This window comes from Melanerpes formicivorus, unplaced genomic scaffold (assembly GCF_026170545.1).
Source record: "Melanerpes formicivorus ecotype bairdi unplaced genomic scaffold, bMelFor1.0.p_v2 SCAF_16, whole genome shotgun sequence".
Taxonomy (NCBI): domain Eukaryota; kingdom Metazoa; phylum Chordata; class Aves; order Piciformes; family Picidae; genus Melanerpes; species Melanerpes formicivorus.
This window is the reverse complement of record NW_027142368.1, coordinates 8,585,926-8,598,323: the sequence shown is the minus strand read 5'-3', so window position 1 is coordinate 8,598,323 and position 12,398 is coordinate 8,585,926. Positions and strand designations below refer to the sequence as shown.

The 12,398-nt window shown below is 35.9% G+C and overlaps 1 protein-coding gene and 1 non-coding gene across 2 annotated transcripts in view; both read left to right on the top strand.

Moving 5' to 3' along the window:
* IPO7 (importin 7) overlaps positions 1–12,398 on the top strand; it is a 33,897-nt gene that overhangs the window by 17,739 nt on the left and 3,760 nt on the right. Inside the window, exons 11-24 of the mRNA XM_068148020.1 lie at positions 886–962; positions 1,297–1,413; positions 2,132–2,221; positions 2,740–2,905; positions 3,463–3,623; positions 4,422–4,550; positions 5,972–6,038; positions 6,114–6,239; positions 6,539–6,636; positions 7,793–7,888; positions 8,847–9,067; positions 9,169–9,374; positions 10,322–10,528; positions 10,912–11,028. Of these exons, the coding sequence (XP_068004121.1) occupies positions 886–962; positions 1,297–1,413; positions 2,132–2,221; positions 2,740–2,905; positions 3,463–3,623; positions 4,422–4,550; positions 5,972–6,038; positions 6,114–6,239; positions 6,539–6,636; positions 7,793–7,888; positions 8,847–9,067; positions 9,169–9,374; positions 10,322–10,528; positions 10,912–11,028 (1,878 nt within the window). The remainder of the gene's footprint in view (positions 1–885; positions 963–1,296; positions 1,414–2,131; positions 2,222–2,739; positions 2,906–3,462; positions 3,624–4,421; positions 4,551–5,971; positions 6,039–6,113; positions 6,240–6,538; positions 6,637–7,792; positions 7,889–8,846; positions 9,068–9,168; positions 9,375–10,321; positions 10,529–10,911; positions 11,029–12,398) is intronic.
* On the top strand, positions 2,411–2,592 carry LOC137446251 (small nucleolar RNA SNORA23). The gene has a single exon (XR_010988597.1). It is a non-coding gene; the product is annotated as a small nucleolar RNA SNORA23 (small nucleolar RNA).

Below are 12,398 nucleotides of genomic sequence, written 5' to 3'. Positions count from 1 at the left end.
TAAAACCAGTTTGTATTATCCATATAGTATAACTTCAGGTAGTTATATTCTGGTGGAAAAGCCAGATAGCATCTGACAGTCAACAGTGATGCATGTGTTTCTGCACTTGAGCAAGTAGTAATTTTGACAGAGTTTCTAAGTTATAACTCTTTCAGCCAGACTTTAACTGTTTGTGTTTGATGATATTAAAAGTTAGTACTTTACAACAGCTAATGTTTCAGGCCCTGTATTTACTGTAATAGTAAATGAAACATGAAGTAAACCAGCATTCCAGACTTGCCTAATTTCACCTCATTTTGCTTGTGACTTTGGTGGTGGTGTTTGCTATATGAAGCCCTTCCATGATGGGGAAAAAGAAGATATTTCAGACTTCCTGAATAAATTCTTCCCCTCACTAAGACTTTTATGTGGCTAGAACAAGGAATCTTGATGTGTTTAGGAGTTGGTCAGAGGCAAACCTGTAAGCTATACAAATGTTATACAGGCTCTGATAATCCTTTTCTGCAGAGAATTAAGAAACTGAACATTTTTAAATCAATTACATGTGTGTGTTTGTACAGCAAATAACATGTTAAAAATTGTCCACTGTGTCTGCTTCTACTTTTAGAAAAGATTTATCTTAGAAATAAGAAAGACATACAGTTTCAAATCAGACACGTTGAGCCAGTGATCATGAAGAAACTGAAACATATGTATTGGATGTCTCAAACCCTGTGTTACTGTTGTTTGCTCTTGGAGTACCTGTATCAAGAAAGCATGATTAATCAGCTGAAAAAAAAGGGGAAATGTTGCTTTTCTGTTTCACATTAAATCATTAGATTTTATTAGTATGATGAACTGTAGTGAAGGACCGAAATTTATAGCTGTTACATATTTCCTTAATAGATGTATTTGAAGACTTCATTTCTCCAACAACTGCTGCTCAGACATTACTGTTTACATCATGTAGTAAAAGGAAAGAGGTAAGCTATTCAAGGATTTAGCTTAAATATGTTGGCTAGGTTTGTAGTCTCCATTTGCTGCAGGAACTACTGATAAAAGTTTTAACTTTTCCTCTCTCTGTCACAGTATGCTAAAGCTTATTTCAGAATTTGCACTGGTCTGTTTCATGGGTTTTGTATTTGCCAATTCCCCTAGGACTTGTCTGTCAAGAATGTTGTGTTCATAACCAAGACATAAAACATCCAAATACCAGACTTTAAGCACAATAGTAGATTTTTAAGCATTTCAGAGCACTGAGAAAGGTACCTGAGATGATTGACTGAAGTACTTTGACTAACCTTACATTTAATCTAGGTCTTGCAGAAGACAATGGGCTTTTGTTATCAAATCCTTACGGAGCCAAATGCTGATCCTCGTAAGAAAGATGGTGCTTTACATATGATTGGTTCTTTGGCTGAAATTCTCCTGAAAGTAAGCATAACAGATCTGGTGATTCTTGTGTTGGTAGTGCTTTTGGTTTTAACTCCTTTCACATAAAGCCTTTAGAAGAAATGAGAATATCTCTTTGAATTGAAAAGATTTTTAATTGCTGCCAGCTTGTTTTTAAAGCTGTTGAACTTGATTGTTTTGGTTTTGTTGTCCGCTTACTTGCACAGATTTTATTAGGTCACATTCAAGTTTAGGTTATTGGTTTAAGTTCCTGCAAGTACTCTACCTTTAGTAAGAGCTGCTACCATTTCCTGCACTTAATTACATTCCCATTTTTAGTGGAAAGAAGCAAAAATAATCCATCCAGTGAGAGGCTGTTGATTTCACAAGATCTTTTCTATGCATGGGATGTTAGAATGGTAGCAAAAAAGATGCAAGGCATGGACTTGTATTTGAAGCGTGTCTCTGAGAAGTAGTCTTGATCACTTCTGTTTTTCATACCAGAGTAATGTACTGCCAAGCAAAAAATTGTCAGGAAAAAAAGGTATCACTAAAAATTATGCAAGTCCCTGTAGGATCCAAGTTTAATTACTAATACAGGACTTCATTGTTGGTTAATGGACTTCTCTAAAGAAGTTAGAAGTCTAAGGATTTTGTTAGGCTGTTCACACTATTACATGTGGTGATTTTTTTACTGGTTCAGAAGTAAGGTTTTTATATCAAGTTTTAAACTGATGTGTTTCTATTCATATTCTAACAGAAGAAAATATATAAAGATCAAATGGAATATATGCTGCAGAATCATGTCTTCCCTCTCTTCAGCAGTGAGCTGGGCTACATGAGAGCACGGGTAAGAAAGCGTAAGATTTACTGTTTAGATAAACTATCTGTTTCAATTAAGGAGTTCAGGAAGGGTATTTCTAGTTTTTCCACTAATTCACTACTTTTTGCACCTTTTCTGTAATAAACTGTATACTTCAGAGATTAGCATCCATCTTTGTGTCATTATAGCTAGATACTGTGTAGTTCTGAAATGGCTGCAGAACTGTGTGCATGGTTTTCCATCCGTGTCTGGTGGTACGGTCTGTTTGTGTTTTGCATTCAAACTGTACTGCTCACACAAAACCTGTAGCCAAAGATGAACTTGAGATCATAGTACTGGTCTAGTGATGTCTGAAAGACAAGCCTCCCACTGACCAGCCTCCAAACGCTCAAACATCTTTATCTGTGAAATAGTTCTACAGTATCTTTATTCAAGAGTACTTATACTTCAGATGTAATAATTCTGTAGGTTATAGATATACATATAGTCAATAATCCTGTTTGTAGATTTTGTAACTGAGCTCGTTCAATGTCTTTTTTTTTCAGGCTTGTTGGGTTCTTCATTATTTCTGTGAAGTGAAATTTAAGAGTGACCAGAATCTCCAGACGGCCTTAGAGCTCACAAGACGGTGTCTGATAGATGATAGGGAAATGCCTGTGAAAGTGGAAGCTGCAATAGCACTTCAAGTTCTGATCAGTAATCAAGAGAAAGGTAGCCCTTCTTTCTTACAGCTTTCCTAAACCTACAGCAAACTTTAATGGAATAGGTGTGGTTATTGTAATGTAATGGAATAGGTGTTGTTATTGTAACGTTCAGGGAGACTCATTCTTTCTTTCCTGATGTTAATTTCTTCTTGCAGTAGTAATTTAAAATAATTACCTGTGATTTTCCAGCTTGGAAAAATTTATATTGTATTCCTGGAGCTGCTTTAGAAGCCACAAAGCAAACAAACTCTATATCAAGTACTTCTGATAATCTGACAAAAATGTGTGTATCCATTCCTGGTCAATTAAAAATTGCATCAATAAGTAATCTTGTATTCCATAAATATTGTAGAATTCTGATGCTCACACTTCAGTTGTGATCCTTTTGGTTTACACTTTGTGGTTTTTTTTAATCAGAATGTTAGTATGGCCTTAGTGCTTTTTATTACCCATAGTATTTGCATGTTGAAGCTGAAACGCTAAATAAAGTATATATTGCCTTTCTTATGCTGATACTGTAGTGCTCTAAGAACATCAATTCAAGTATTTCCACTTGTTTTACAGCTAAAGAATATATTACTCCGTTCATTAGACCTGTAATGCAAGCTTTACTTCATATTATAAGAGAGACTGAAAATGATGATCTTACTAATGTGATTCAGAAGATGATCTGTGAATATAGTGAAGAAGTTACCCCAATTGCAGTAGAAATGACACAGCATTTGGTAAGACTTTTTGGTGACTTAGCAAGATCTTGTATGTGAAAGATTGGTATTTAAAATGAAGGTAGTTGTCCATCCATTGTTACTCTTGTCTGCTTAAGTGCCTTGATACAAGTATTTTTATTCTGCCTTTAGTCTGATTTTTCTCACAAGTGACTTCGTAACTTGAACTAAATGGTAATCATAGTGTTAAGACTAAATGTTGGTAGCACATTTTAAGTAGTCTCTACAATGTGACTTAGACTTCCTGTTTTAAAATGGGAAATTAAAGAGCATATTTTCAATAAAACCTAAAAACAATGTTGTGTATTGTGAAAATAAATTTGAATCTGCCTGAGAAATTCAGATCTTATGGCCATAATATCTGGCAAGTTGTACTAATGGTTTCAAAAGAAGAGGTCAGTTCAGTGCTTCCCTTTAACACCCGTGCCTCAGAGTTAAATTGTTTGAAGGCATTCCTGGAGATGACATGCAAAGTGTTCCAGTCCAATTCAGCTACCAATTAAACCTTGTGTCATAAAATCTTACTTGTACAAAATGCAATCTTTTGCATGAAAAGTAATGTCATTTATGTCTTTTTAATCATAAATGGGTAAATGGTGACAGTTCAGGTGGCTTAACATTCAAATTATATCAGTCTTGAAAACAAACTGGAATGGAGCTTTTAATATTCATTCACATTTTTTTAGTAGAAGTCCTCTTTAAATGGTGTAGAATAACAGACTTGCACAGGTGTTCTACATCTCCAGACACATCCTCATTAAATGACATATTAATGGGTTGTTTTGCTATCACATGCAGGCAATGACATTTAACCAGGTGATCCAGACTGGACCAGATGAAGAGGGCAGTGATGACAAAGCAGTGACAGCAATGGGAATCCTTAATACTATTGATACACTTCTGAGTGTAGTTGAAGATCACAAAGAAGTAAGAAATAATTTTGAAGCTAATATGTATTGTCTAACATATTGCAAGTCTTTTGTAGTTCTAGTGTTCCTGATGTTCTCTGAAAAACTGTACTTTCAGCCAAAAATACCTTAAAACAGAACAATGAAGCACTTAACTGTGTAACAGTCATAACAGTATGTAGTGTTTGTAACCCAACACTTGCAGTAATAGAGCATAAACCTTGCCATAATATTCCCTGTAAGGATCCCAGTTCTTGTTCAATTAGGTGGAAGCAAGTTGTCCTAACAGAACTGTCAACTCAGCTTATTTGATGAGTTACGCCCTTCAAAGGAAACAGATAAAACTTCAGTTAGCATTGAACATCGACTCTGCTTAATTTGCTCTCTGCACCAGAATCAATGTCTGTAAATGCAGCTATGCTAAATGATTACAATTTTCCACTGTAATTCTCCAGTGTGATGAAAACTTTGGTTATTTACTTTTGTTCTACTTTTTTTAGTGATTAAACAGTAATATATTGTAGTCTTGGAGCTCTGAAAACTTTTTACTAGGGAAGCAGCATAATGTTTTCTGAATGCCCAAGGGTGGAATCCAGTACTGCCATGCAATAAAACCAAGGACCAGTTTGGCTCATTTACTTCTTGCTAAAGCTGCTCAACAAGCTTTTCATGTGCTTGTTTTTGTCAGCAAATTCTTTCTGTTTGTGTAACTATATGCTAGTCTTGAGGAACTCAATTGTAAAACATTGAAACATTCATATTTAGAGAAATCTCACACAGGGTGACCAGTGTTCCAAGAGATAATGTATTTAGCTGTTTCGTTTCAAATCCTGTTCTGCATAGCTAATACCAGAAACTCAACCTGTATTTGTACCTGTGCAAGGTAAGTTTTCTAAACAGGTTGACTATTGTTAGCTGTTCCATGAACTAACAGATACTAATTGGAAGGAGCATCTGAATCGATAAGCCAACGTTTGTCCGCATACTGTGTGGACATCCTAAGCTAGGTTTAGGAGGTAGTTTCATGTTTGTTTGGTTTCAGTTTTGGTTTTTTTGAAATGCCACTTTTCCAGAGCAGCACATACTTCCTGCCACTTCACTGCTTACCCCTTTGATCTATACATTTACTTACTGTGGTTTTAGTTGGACTGAACTGTTGTATGAGGTTGCTGTGAAGCTTTTCCTCTTAAAGGATACCCTGTGATGAGATTCTTTTAATCAAAGAATATTCCCAAACCACCTTGTATTAAAAGCCATCTTACCAGTCCTTAGCTGGATGCTGCTCTTGCACATTTATTGCTATAAAATATGAGAAATTTTGAACTGGTTTTAGAAGACTATATTTTATAGATAGAAACTGCTTTGAGTATTTGTATTTTAAAATGTGTTTAATTTTGACTCCAAAGGATTGAAAATGGTCTTTCCTTTTTTTTTTTCCAGATTACCCAGCAGCTGGAAGGGATCTGTTTGCAAGTGATTGGAACAGTTTTGCAGCAGCATGTATTAGGTATTAGTGCTTTTGTTGGCTTATTTTAGATGTATAGGATTGGCATTAAATTTACCTAGATTCTCTTTGTTTTAGAGTTCTATGAGGAGATCTTTTCTTTGGCTCATAGTCTGACGTGTCAACAAGTTTCTGCACAAATGTGGCAGCTTCTTCCTCTTGTTTTTGAAGTATTTCAGCAAGATGGTTTTGATTATTTTACTGGTAAGTAATTCAAATAAATCAGAAACTCTAATGTTTTCATAGATGTGATTTCAGTTATACAAGTAATTGCATCTTTATTGCCACTAGGGAGGTCACTTAACTGAGTGTAGTATTGAAGTGCACTTGAAGTATTTTATTCTGCTCTTGTTGCTACCAGACTTTGCTAAGGCATCTATGACTAGATGCATGTTTACCTTAACACACTTTAAATAGGAAATACATGGATTTCAACCCGATTTCAACATCTTGTTTGATAAAACATGCAAACTATCTAACCAGTCATTGTTCATTTATTACAGACATGATGCCTCTCTTGCATAATTATGTCACTGTTGATACAGATACACTTCTGTCAGACACAAAATACCTTGAAATGATCTACAGTATGTGTAAGAAGGTAAGTGGATTCATTTGTGATAACAAAACCTGTGATCTCTGAAGTAATAGACTGCTAAACTAAATACTTTTTTCCTCAATAACAGACACTGAAATGGAAGAATTCTGTTGTCTACTCTTAAAGCATTATGCCATTTAATATTGCTGTGTGATTCCACTGATTAAGTTAACTGAAGAAAAATTTCAAGAGGTTGCATCAAATTTCAGTTACATGCTTTTGCTAAAAGGGAAAAAACAAATCATACACAACAAAAGCAGATAAAACAAGCCAGGGTTTTGTGCACGTGTTTTGTGCAATACACTGTGCATATGGGAATACAAAGCACATGTATTGCAGAAGGTTTCCATCTGGTTTCTTCTATTTAAGAACTGTATCCTCACTATGGCTAGGAGACCACATGCCATATGTGTGCTAAAGGTCTTAAATCTCTGAGCTAAAAGAAGTGCAATAGGGATGGAAAGCAGAGGGATAGGAATAGAAGGTTATTTTCCCAAGTTCGTACCAAGTCAGTGATGAAAGCTGGAGCAGAATGCTGTTGTTCTGATGCAGTCCAGTCACTTTTGCGCATTGTTATTGTATTTAACTTAGCTTCTCAGCTCTTCTATATTAGAGGCAGCTGTCCACTGGGTTTTCTTTATCCAGTCAATATACAGACAGAACTTTCTAGACTGTTAGCCCTAACTGAGGAAATTACTTCTTTATAAGACAGTGTTAATATTTTATAATGACTAATAGTAATCAAAGATGATTTTAGTTTTCTGCTTCTGGATATTTAATGGAGCACAGTGAATCTTTAACAGAGAAGTTCTAGGTACTGTGTGGTCTTTCACTGGATATCCCAAATTTATAAATACAGTTTCTACAATATTCAGTACATCAGTGCATAAGAATGTTTGCTCTGTGTATGGAAAGAAACCTTTTCAAAATGGCATGTTACCCTTGCAAGCTCTGTGCCTATATTTGTACATGCATTTCAGTTTTACCCACATGCTGCAATGTCTCAGTCTCTGGTTGTGCTACTGAGCCATTGCTGTAGATTGGGCTGCTTTACTGATGCTGTATGTGCTAGCTTTGTAAATTCCTATCAGCTCTTCAAAACAAGCAGCATATAGAAAATACTTTTTGAAGGGGTATTATGAGCAGTATTATTTTTCAGGTCCTTACAGGAGTTGCTGGAGAAGATGCAGAATGTCATGCAGCAAAGCTGTTAGAAGTCATTATCCTTCAGTGTAAAGGGCGTGGCATTGATCAGGTTGGTAACAAGTTTTAAAAAGGATTTTATTCTCAAATTTTAATTGTTAATGTATTATCATGAGTTCTGTTATGAGCTCAGAAGTTTGTGTAGTGTGGCTAGTATTGCTGTCAGCATGAATTTTACTCGGTTAACAGCACTGCAGAGATGGTTACAGCACGCTCTGTCATCTGAATTTAGGACACTGCAAAATTTAAGTGTTTTTGTGAATCTGGATGAGTACTGTTCAGAAGCATCTTGGCTCTAAGAGTCAATTAACTATATTCTAAGAATTCTAGTGAATGTTTAATGAAAACTATTCAATCTGGGAGTTAAAGAATGAAGTTCCTAGAATCCCAAGTAATGTCAGAAGAATCAGTGATTCCTTTACGTAGGTACCTAAGCTGAATTTGCAAGGTGACTTTGTGTGCTTCTGCTGTGTACATGACAAGCACCTGTCTAATAGCCCTTCAGATGCCTTTTTTGTTTGTTTTTTTAAGTGTGTGGGTACAGTTCCTTGAAGTAATTTTTAATTTATTTGAAAGAAAATCTTTCTGTAGTGAATCTTTTCTTTTTTTCCTTGTGGCATCTCTGAAGAGACTATTCCTTTGAATAGCTGTTTTCTTGGAATGTTAGTAGTATCTCTTGACGACTTTGTGGATATTAGACTAAGTTGACTTTTCTGGAACTCCTAGTGTACACATTTCCTCTTGTTTTCATTTTGAAAACTCAAGAATCTAGAACTAGGAATTACATCTACCATGCATGATGTCACAAAATCCATGTGCTTGGAGTACATGAAATCTTTTCACTTTTTCATTTCATCTTTGTTTATGACTTCTGCTGGCAGTTAAAAATTGTTCCCATTTTATATCCTCTCTATGGTTTTATGTCATTTCTTAATTGTAGTGTGAAATACTGAACTACAAAGTTGTTGGGTTTTTTGATCACTAAACTTGTAATGATTTTCACTCTTCAGTGCATACCCTTATTTGTGGAAGCTGCATTGGAGAGATTGACCAGAGAAGTGAAAACAAGTGAACTGCGAACAATGTGCCTCCAGGTTGCCATAGCTGCTTTGTATTACAATCCTCATTTACTATTAAATACATTGGAAAATCTTCGTTTTCCCAATAATGTGGAGCCTGTCACTAATCACTTCATAACACAGTGGCTTAATGATGTGGACTGTTTCCTGGGGTAAGTTGCTAATTTTGAAGATTATTCTCTGTGATACACCTTTCTGTTACCTGCTTATAAGTCATAATGAAACTTGAAACTGTGCTATTCTTGTTTTATAGACTTCATGATAGAAAGATGTGCGTACTTGGCCTGTGTGCTCTTATTGATCTGGAGCAAATACCACAAGTTTTAAATCAAGTTGCTGGCCAGATCCTGCCAGCTTTTATCCTTTTATTTAATGGATTGAAAAGAGCATATGCCTGTCATGCAGAGCATGAAAATGACAGCGATGATGATGATGAAGCTGAAGAAGATGAGGAAACAGGTATGGAAACTGAAGTATTGCTGTTACTTTGGTTTTGGTTTGTTGGGTTTTGGTTTGGGTTTTTTTTCAGTAGGTTGGTGGGTTTTTTAATGGAGATGTTGAGATACTGGAAGGCTGCTATAAGGTCTCCCTGGAGCCTTCTCTTTTCCAGGCCCAGCTCCCTCAGCCTGTCCTTATACAATAGGTGCTCCAGCCCTCTGATCATCTTTGTGGCCCTCCTCAGGACCTTCTCCAACAGATCCATGTTCCTCTGTAAAGATCTGATTTACTTGCCAGTCTTTCCTAAAAACTGACTTTCTAAGCCGAGTCTCTTCAAAGCAACATCCAGCTAGCTTTTGTGTGTGCACGTTGTTGTTGCTGAAAGGAATGATTACTAGGGCATGTTTCCCATTTGAGTGAGGGGTAAGAATCAGTAGAAGGAATTTCCACACTCAGAGTAACATCTGCTGATTCTCATGTATGTGCATGAAGTCAAGTTTCTTTTTGATCTCTGCTTTTGAAATCTGGACTCCTCCAGACTATCATCATTTTACATTATTCACGCTATTACATTTTGTATTTCTCAAGTATTCTTTTCAACAGTGTTTTGAATGTGCTTTTAGAAGTGTTTTCATTAAAATACTTCAGAATTTCTTTGGAGCAATAATATTGCTTTGCTTAAAGTTTTACCAAGAGCTGCTCCAAATGATCTGCATATTCATTTTTCTGTACACTCTCTGTAATTTTTTGTCAATAAAATTTGCTGTTCTCCCTTAGACATTTGATGTTAAGTGAGGGAAGAGTGTCTGGACTGGGGGAAGACCATGGCACTAAGAAGAGTTAAACGAGTTTCACTATTGCTAGTCTGTTCTATGCTGTTATTTGTTCCATTGCCTGTTTTGCATAATCAGCCATCTTCCTAATGAGTTGTTTATGAGAGAAACTTTTCTCTATGATATTTAACTCAGAGGAACTGGGGAGTGACGAAGATGACATTGATGAGGATGGTCAAGAGTACCTAGAAATTCTAGCAAAACAGGCAGGTGAAGATGGAGATGATGAAGACTGGGAAGAAGATGATGCTGAAGAAACTGCTTTGGAAGGCTATTCCACAATTATTGATGATGAAGACAACCCTATTGATGAATATCAGATATTTAAAACAATTTTTCAGAGTAAGTAAACTTATTCCTTTCCTGGGCAGCAAGGTATATTTTTAACTTCTTTTTAGTGTATACCAGTATAAACTAGAACTGCTTGAAAGCTTTCAAACAGGCTTTCCAATATGTGCTTTGAACAAGTTTGTTCTTTGACAGGGGAGGCCATTGCTAAACTTTCAGAGAAGGGAGAGATGCTTGTATGAATGTATGGTGGGAGGGAGGAGATCAGAGGTTTTTAAATGCCTTGAATTATGTGATCCTAACAGAATATTACTCTGATTAAAATGGTAGTGAGTTAATGAGCTTTGAGTTACAGGACACTTAAACACTTTCCCCTTGCTTATGTTTTTGTTTGGTTTGTTTCTTTTTTTGTTTTGTTTTGATTTTCTCTTTTACAGCAATTCAGAATCGTAACCCTGCATGGTACCAAGCTTTGACACAGGGGCTTAATGAAGAACAAAGAAAGCAATTGCAGGACATAGCAACTCTGGCAGATCAGAGACGGGCAGCACATGGTATCTTTTCCCCTTAATACTATTAATTGGTGCTTTTGCTCTTTGAATGCTGTTTATGTGCTCAAGAAGCATAATACAGAAAATGCCTGTAATTCAAGACTGCTTTCACTAAAGGAGTGTTGGCTTACACTCCAGAGGTGTTTGAAATCTCTTCAGATTGCCGGGTCACAAAGCCTCAGTACATAAATTGTATGGCATACCACAGGTGTAAGGAATGATAGAAATGTCTTAATGAAGTGACCAAGTAAATAAACAACATATTTGTCATAATTACTTGGATTTGAAAACAATTTGATTATCTGAAGGTGAATGAACTTTAGGTATGGTAGCAAACATATTAAGTGGCCAATGAATTATTCCTAATGTGAACTAGTCCAGCTGGGCTTGATAAGGATACTGCAGGTGGGAAAATACAAGATTATGGAAGTAGCCACCTGTAAGGCCATGTCATTTAATCCTATTAAATATTTCAGATTGTTATTCTTCAGTACAGATTAGAAAATACAGGAATTGGGAAGATCTTCAGTTTTCTTTTTTATTTTGCAAGCTGATTCAAAACAGAAGTTCAGAAACCTTTCAGTAACCTTTCAGTAAAAGATCAGTAGCAAGAATGCATATTTTATAAGTAGCTTTTGTCAGAAAATGACTAATTACCTCACAAAGTGATCCACTTTTAACAGTATACAGTTTCATTGTGACCCATGTCAAGCCCTAGACATCATACTGATGTAATGATATGCTGTTGTGCCTTTTACAAAAAAGAAAATTATCTTTTTTTTCATCTGCTTCTTTATAGAACAAGTTAGGTTCAGACTATAAAGTTTAATTCAGCAACTAGTTCCCAGGAAATTCCTGTGTATTATCAGAGTGTACCAATACATTTAGAGCATGTCCTACACATGAGGATGTCTTGCTAGAAGGATTTTTAGTAGAATTATCTTCCTTAGTTTAGTAAAGAATTACCATAAGCTTCTGACTGTGTTGGAGTTGGGAGGGAACAAAGTGATGTTCCCCAGGTCATATTCTTCCCCTGTTCTTCACCAGTCATGGCAACATTTTTCTGGCCTATTTTCAAACAAATAGAGACAAAATGCAGATCCTGTAGATAATGTAAGCTGTCCTGTATTCCCAGAGAGAGATTGCAACTATTTTGAGGTAGGAGAAAGCTCTTGGACTGTAAACAAGACATTAATAAGCCTTCCTATTTTGAGTTGGAAATACTATAAACATTCTTCTGCATTATCTAGCTTGTATTTCTATCTATCTTTACTACACTTTTCATATAGAAATGCTTAGATAGTAATACGTAGGTGGAAATGTACATTTCTCTCTCTGCTCTTCACCAACCTGATTTTCAGTTGTCTATGTAG